This window comes from Myxocyprinus asiaticus, chromosome 5, assembly GCF_019703515.2.
Source record: "Myxocyprinus asiaticus isolate MX2 ecotype Aquarium Trade chromosome 5, UBuf_Myxa_2, whole genome shotgun sequence".
Lineage (NCBI taxonomy): Eukaryota > Metazoa > Chordata > Actinopteri > Cypriniformes > Catostomidae > Myxocyprinus > Myxocyprinus asiaticus.
The window spans coordinates 51,244,267-51,252,172 of NC_059348.1; the positions used below are offsets into that span (position 1 = coordinate 51,244,267).

The 7,906-nt window shown below is 35.0% G+C and overlaps 1 protein-coding gene across 1 annotated transcript in view; it reads right to left on the reverse strand.

Annotated features, from left to right (window-relative positions):
* LOC127441639 (vasoactive intestinal polypeptide receptor 1-like) overlaps nt 1-2,775 on the reverse strand; it is a 36,397-nt gene extending 33,622 nt beyond the window's left edge. The window contains exons 1-2 of the mRNA XM_051699256.1: nt 2,683-2,775; nt 302-410 (exon numbers count right to left, since the gene is read on the reverse strand). Coding sequence (XP_051555216.1) covers nt 302-410; nt 2,683-2,727 — 154 coding nt within the window. The 5' untranslated portion in view covers nt 2,728-2,775. The remainder of the gene's footprint in view (nt 1-301; nt 411-2,682) is intronic.
* Between the last annotated feature and the right edge of the window lie 5,131 nt (nt 2,776-7,906).

Genomic DNA, 7,906 nt, shown 5'->3' on the forward strand with positions numbered 1-7,906 from the left:
TGGAGTGAATGAGGCCAGGCCGAATGCATCAGTTGCTGGTGCCAGACCAACGTAGGAGGGGAACAAAAACAAAGCAAGAATATACTGTATTTGTACTGTATAATTTCCATATGTATGGAAAGTGTGTGTGTGTGTGTATAGACATTGATGACAGTTCATGGATTTGAACCTTCAATCTTTTGATTATTTGATGACAGCACTGATCTTTAACCTCTAAGCCACACCATCCCAACCTTTTAATAGATCGATTCTGCACACAATCTAGCTTGTATTCTTCATCAGTATAATAATGCTGACAAACCTGTTTGTTGGGACTGGTTCTTGGTCTCTCTCTTCCTGATCTGGATGCAGGTCTCTTGGTCTTGTATCAGCTGAGAGATAATTGCACAGTCTGGATGGATGGCCCGCACCTGATGAATCACATAATACAAGATGTTTACAGAAGTGGACAGGAGATATAATGGTGAATACTGGAAGTTTAAAATAATATGCATTCAGAAATTCATCTAATGTTGCGATTACAGGTGATAAATAAGAGACAATTGTTTTGATGTAGTGAGAATGCTGTGATTCAGAAGCTCAGAATGACTAACTCATCCAACCTTCATAAACTGAAACACAGTTATAAACTACCCCATGGGTAAAAGCTGAGACTATTCACATAGTGATAGATGAAATAATACCTTTGAAAAAAAAAAAGAAAAAAAGAAAAAAAAAAACACCAAGTTTGTGAAATAGTTTCAAGAAAACTCTATTTAAAAATCCAATTTAAACATTTACATTTCAAATTCTAGTTACTACATATTTCTTATTCATAAAAATAAATAAATAAATAAATACAAATTTGGAACCAATCCTAAAGGATTCTAATAAGAAGTAATATATTGTATACATTATGTCTATTTAATTCTTAATTGATTCTCAAAATAAAAATAAGTTCTTTAAGGCCAGGTAAGATCGCTCTTATGTAAAATATCACTTGGCAGTTTCTGACACTGCCTAAAATAAATAAATATAGAAAATAAGTGGATATTAGTTCTCAATATTGTACAGAAATATAACATGTAATATAACATGTACAGATATTATGTCATCTTGACTGAAACTTTACTTTTACGTATTGTAATAACAGGGTACAACGGAGCTAAAGGCACGCCTTAAGGAAAATTAGCTTTTTTCTGGTCACATAGGGTATTAAAATGGAAAAAAAATACATTTATTTTTAATGAATATTGGTGGAGCAACATAATTTGTGTGAGAGTAATTATAACAGAGGGTTGTTTTAATTCAAACTATTTTTTATTTATTTATTTATTTTAAGTGGCTAGTGTGGGGTAATAGTGATATAATTTAAAGATATAGGGGCAGCAGTTCTTGTGCAATATTTGTCAACTTACACTACAGGTCAAAAGTTTTGAAACACTTGACTGAAATGTTTCTCATGATCTTAAAAGTCTTTTGATCTGAAGGCGTATGCTTAAATGTTTGAAATTAGTTTTATAGACAAAAATATAATTGTGCCAACATATTAATTTATTTCATTATAAAACAAAAATGTAATAAATATATTTTTAAAAGTTTTTGAAATTGATGACTTGCACCAAATAATAAAGAAAAGCAGCCAATAAGTGCCCAATATAGATGGGAACTCCTTCAATACTGTTTAAAAAGCATCCCAGGGTGATACCTCAAGAAGTTGGTTGAGAAAATGTCAAGAGTACATGTCTGCAAATTCTAGGCAAAGGGTGACTACTTTGAAGATACTAAAATATAACACAGTTTTGATTTATTTGAGATTTTGTTTAGTCACAACATAATTCCCATTACATTTATGTTATTCCATAGTTTTGATGACTTTACTGTTATTCTAAATGTGAAAAAATAAAAACAATTATAATAAAGAATGAGTAAGTGTTTCAAAACTTTTGACCGGTAGTGTATGTAAAAACTTTTGAGACAGCAAGATGCTTTTTTGAGTAACAAATCAAGATTATGCTTATTCAGAACAACTTCTTCTGCAAAGGGTGCACCATTTCCTGTTTATTTCAAGCACATTTGGCATTTCATAACATCTATAAACAAATTAATCTCCACTCAATATGAGCCCACTTTGAACATTTTTCATGACAAATCTATGGGGGCTTTATTCGCTGTAGCAAATACTATCCTTTCACTTATTAGACAGTTATTGAAAAAGTTTTGATTTGATCACCTTGAACAAAACTAAAAATAACAAATATGTATTTTGTTCTAAAATATCTCGTTTATGATTTGTAGGCTAATAGATTTTAATCCTACATCCTTGTAGGTTCCAAAATTATGTTAGAAATGCCAATAGGATTACTTTATTGTTTTTTGACAAGGATTTATTTAGGCTTTAATGTCATTACCATAATCGTTTTTAATTTATTCCGACAAATGGGCATTAATTTCCCATAAAAACCTATACATTAATTTCCCATAAAAACCTATACATTAATTTCCTCATAATCGCTGCTTGTATCAGCCGTACTGCTAAACTGTGCAAGAATTTAAAAAAAATAATAAATAAATAAAAAATAAAAAAAAGGCCTCTATACATTTAGATTGTTTTGAATTGAATCTATAATGGGTTACTTTATAAAATATTCATTGTACAACATAAAGCAATATTGGATATAATATTCCAGATTAAAGACTTACAGTTATCCAAAAAGTCGCAAATAAGCACAGATGCAGAACACTCATGTTAAATCCAAAAGCAGCAACCACTGAAGTCCAATGTTTGATGACCCAAGAAACTGCCCGCGTAGAGACACTGGATATTCCTGTGAATTCCTCAAACAGCGCGATACATCTGAAGTCACATTCTGATTCACTCTCTCTCTCTTTGGATGATGCACTTCAGCGCGTCTTCATGACGCGGACGTGGAGCGCGCAATGGATGGGTGACACTCATTTACTACGTGTATTTGCTTTTAAACTCTTTTAAACGTAACCTCATTTCATATTGGAAGATAAGCAATGCATCTTAAAGAAATGCTAATAAATGAATAAATAAAGAGCACTTTGCGTGATGTTTTGCGTTGGTAGACAAAAGCATACTTGATGTATATCAATATTTAATACGAAAAAACACCTATTTTTAGGTTGTTAAATGGGGCAGATAGTTCAGGGCTGAAGGTGAGAGGAATGTCGTCTAATAGCCTAAATGTGAATAATTAAAAACACCATTGGTAGAAAGACACTCTTAATATATTGTACTGGTAGCTGGGTAATATTTCAACTTGGAATTATTATTATTATCAGCTGCATTTGATTAATTGTCTGAATACTCCACAACATTAGGCACATATGAAACCTCCAACAAATCATAATTTCCCACCTCAGGCATCAAAGCCCTTTCATTATTTATTTGTGATTTGGACAAAGTTTTTTTCTCAACCCCCTCATGGACATAACTGAAGTGTTTTGAAAATGATTCTACACAACACTCTTTATAAAATAAACATCTACTGCTCCTGTGTAGGCCTATCTCATACCAATTTAATGACTACAAATATAATGTTATTATTATTTTTTAATGTAATAAAAAAAATAAAAATAAAAATACAAAAATAGGCAAATTGTGTGTGTGTGCTCTGATTCTTTTTTTTTGTATAATATGTATTAACTTCAGATTTTTAACTAAAACCCCAATGCATTTGTGCTAGCCCATAACACGTCTAGCTGTACTCAAGATACATTGATTTTTAATTGTGTTCCCATTTTAAATATACAATATCTCAGCCCCGTCACAATTCTTCCACCACTGCTACTTGCACCCACATATTTTCATTGAAGTAAATATATAGAATTTGTAATGTATAAATATATTGACTATTCCATAGTTTTGTTACAGTATTCATAGTGAATAACTCAACAGGCTGACAGTGAAGAAATGTGACAGGGTTGTGTGTGACGGAGTCATGGTTTTTTGCTCAAAATGGCCACTGTTCCTTATATGATTTAGGACAGGAGACCACATAGCGTGCATGAAATGAATCAATTCTATATATATACAGGTGCATCTCAATAAATTAGAATGTCGTGGAAAAGTTCTTTTATTTCAGTAATTCAACTCAAATTGTGAAACTCGTGTATTAAATAAATTAAATGCACATAGACTGAAGTAGTTTAAGTCTTTGGTTCTTTTAATTGTGATGATTTTGGCTCACATTTAACAAAAACCCACCAATTCACTATCTCAACAAATTAGAATATGGTGACATGCCAATCAGCTAATCAACTCAAAACACCTGCAAAGGTTTCCTGAGCCTTCAAAATGGTCTCTCAGTTTGGTTCACTAGGCTACACATTCATGGGGAAGACTGCTGATCTGACAGTTGTCCAGAAGACAATCATTGACACCCTTCACAAGGAGGGTAAGCCACAAACATTCATTGCCAAAGAAGCTGGCTGCTCACAGAGTGCTGTATCCAAGCATGTTAACAGAAAGTTGAGTGGAAGGAAAAAGTGTGGAAGAAAAAGATGCACAACCAACCGAGAGAACCGCAGCCTTATGATTGTCAAGCAAAATCGATTCAAGAATTTGGGTGAACTTCACAAGGAATGGACAGAGGCTGGGGTCAAGGCATCAAGAGCCACCACACACAGACATGTCAAGGACTTTGGCTACAGTTGTCATATTCCTCTTGTTAAGCCACTCCTGAACCACAGACAATGTCAGAGGCGTCTTACCTCGGCTAAGGAGAAGAACTGGACTGTTGCCCAGTGTTCCAAAGTCCTCTTTTCAGATGAGAGCAAGTTTTGTATTTCATTTGGAAACCAAGGTCCTAGAGTCTGGAGGAAGGGTGGAGAAGCTCATAGCCCAAGTTGCTTGAAGTCCAGTGTTAAGTTTCCACAGTCTGTGATGATTTGGGGTGCAATGTCATCTGCTGGTGTTGGTCCATTGTGTTTTTTGAAAACCAAAGTCACTGCACCTGTTTACCAAGAAATTTTGGAGCACTTCATGCTTCCTTCTGCTGACCAGCTTTTTAAAGATGCTGATTTCATTTTCCAGCAGGATTTGGCACCTGCCCACACTGCCAAAAGCACCAAAAGTTGGTTAAATGACCATGGTGTTGGTGTGCTTGACTGGCCAGCAAACTCACCAGACCTGAACCCCATAGAGAATCTATGGGGTATTGTCAAGAGGAAAATGAGAAACAAGAGACCAAAAAATGCAGATGAGCTGAAGGCCACTGTCAAAGAAACCTGGGCTTCCATACCACCACAGCAGTGCCACAAACTGATCACCTCCATGCCACGCCAAACTGAGGCAGTAATCAAAGCAAAAGGAGCCCCTACCAAGTATTGAGTACATATACAGTAAATGAACATACTTTCCAGAAGGCCAACAATTCACTAAAAATGTTTTTTTTATTGGTCGTATGATGTATTCTAATTTTTTGAGAGAGTGAATTGGTGGGTTTTTGTTAAATGTGAGCCAAAATCATCACAATTAAAAGAACCAAAGACTTAAACTACTTCAGTCTGTGTGCACTGAATTTATTTAATACACGAGTTTCACAATTTGAGTTGAATTACTGAAATAAATGAACTTTTCCACGACATTCTAATTTATTGAGATGCACCTGTATATATATGGTTTAAAATATAATTTTGAAAAGTACTAATTTAATATCTTAATTTCATGTGATAAGGGTTGAGTTGTCAAGCTTGATGTTACCCATCTGACTATAATACACTTCAAATTATTTACTTTTACATTTACATTTATTCATCTGGCAGACGCTTTTATCCAAAGTGACTTACAAAAGAGGAAAACATAAGCGAATCATCTTAAGGAGACAGTGGTATGAAAAGTGCTGTATTACAAAGTATCACTAGCATCATAATAGTATTCAAAACAGAATAAAGTGCAACAGAAATTATTATTATTTATTTTTTTATGACTGGTTAAGTGCTCATGGAAAAGATGTGTTTTTAGTCGTTTTTTGAAGACAGAGAGTGAGTCAGCTTCACGGATGGAGTTGGGAAGGTCATTCCACCATCGTGGTATGATGAAACTGAAAGTCTGGGAAAGTGTTTTGGTGCCTCTTTGTGTTGGTACAACAAGGCGATGTTCCTTAGCCGACCGCAGGCTTCTAGTGGGTGCGTAGCTCTGCATAAGTGATTTTAGGTATGCTGGAGCAGACCCAGTGACTGTTCTGTATGCCTGCATCAGAGCCTTGAATTTGATAAGTGCATCAACCGGCAGCCAGTGGAGAGAGACAAGGAGTGGTGTAACATGCGCTCTCTTTGGTTCATTAAAGACCAGACGTGCTGCTGCATTCTGGATCATTTGCAGGGGTCTAATTGCACATGCAGGGAGGCCTGCAATGAGAGCGTTACAGTAATCCAGTCTAGTTATGACAAGTGACTGGACAAGCAGTTGGGTGGCATGTTCAGAGAGGAAGGGTCTTATGTTCCTGATATTGTAGAGTGTAAATCTACATGGTCTTGCGGTCTTTGAGATGTGGTCTGTGAAATTTAGTCTGTTGTCGATGGTTACCCCTAGATTTCTGACCGATTTGGAAGGCGTTACTGTAGTTGCACCCAGCTGCACGGTGATATTGTGTTCAACAGCAGATGGTGCTCCTTCACCCAGGCTGAGATGTCCGCCAGGCAGGCAGAAATCGAAGCAGTCACTGTGGTGTCCTTGGGCTGGAAAGACAAGTAGAGTTGTTAAATTATGAATAAAAATGATCATATTTCTTACCTGTTTCTGCACCAGACTGTTGAAGAAAGCTGAATGATGTAATGTCTGGTTAATAATGTCACATATGGGTGAAACCAAAATGTTTATGGGCTGAAAATGGTTGGTGTGACAGGGTTGAGTTCAGACTGAGGGACAAAACTTTATAGCCTGGTTTTGGTAAAAAATCATACTTTTTTTTGGAAAAAATATCTTTCTCAGCAAAGGAACACAAATACAGGATTACATTAATGATAAAAATTATAAACAGTGTGCACATTTTGTTAATTATTTACTAAGTACAAATTCAGCGACATGCCTCATGGACATGACAAAATGCTTAGTATAAGCTAGAAAGAAGCCATTCTTTAATTATAAAGGTTATTATAATGCAATAGTTCTTTTAATTAATTATAATGAACAAATCAACATCTTGTAAAAAGCTTTTGACATTTCATTTTAGTGAACAACCACTTTAAAAAGTCTGGTGGACTGAAATCTTACCGAATCTTGAATGACCCAGCTATCTATCTATTAGCCTACCATGTTGAATACTGTCAGTTTTAATGGTTAAATTTAGTCATTGTTATTTACTGCATGGTTGGTAGTCAATATAAAGAGGTATTTCTGATGGCCTTAACCCACTCCACTAAAGGCCACAGATTCGTCTCTTCTTATTTAGCATTATGTACAGTATAATTTACAGTACAGGGTTACAGTATGAAGAATTTACATGTTTCCATTGATCATGGTATAAATATTGGGGGTACCTCCCCCATCCCCCCCTGGAATCTACACCCCTGGAGTCATGGATATGTCAAGAAACCAAACTCCTCCTTGTGCTTTAAAAATAATAATAATAATAATTAAAAAAAATTAAAAAAAAATCAGTAAACCAGTAACTCTGGCAGATAGTGTTTGCTATCAGATCGCCTGGGTGTGACTTTAATTTACACGGCAAGTAAATAGGCTATTATTATAAAACAATATTTAAATAGCCTATACTTAAGCGTGATATCTGATATCATGCTATATTTAACTATATTTAAAAACGTTGAGCTTTACACTAAAATGATTATTAATACATATTTATTAATTAATTAGGCCTATATGAATGTTCAGCTGCTACTGTTCTGGCACGTCTGCGCGAGCAGGACCAGGACTGAACGTTTCGTTGCAACTCAACTG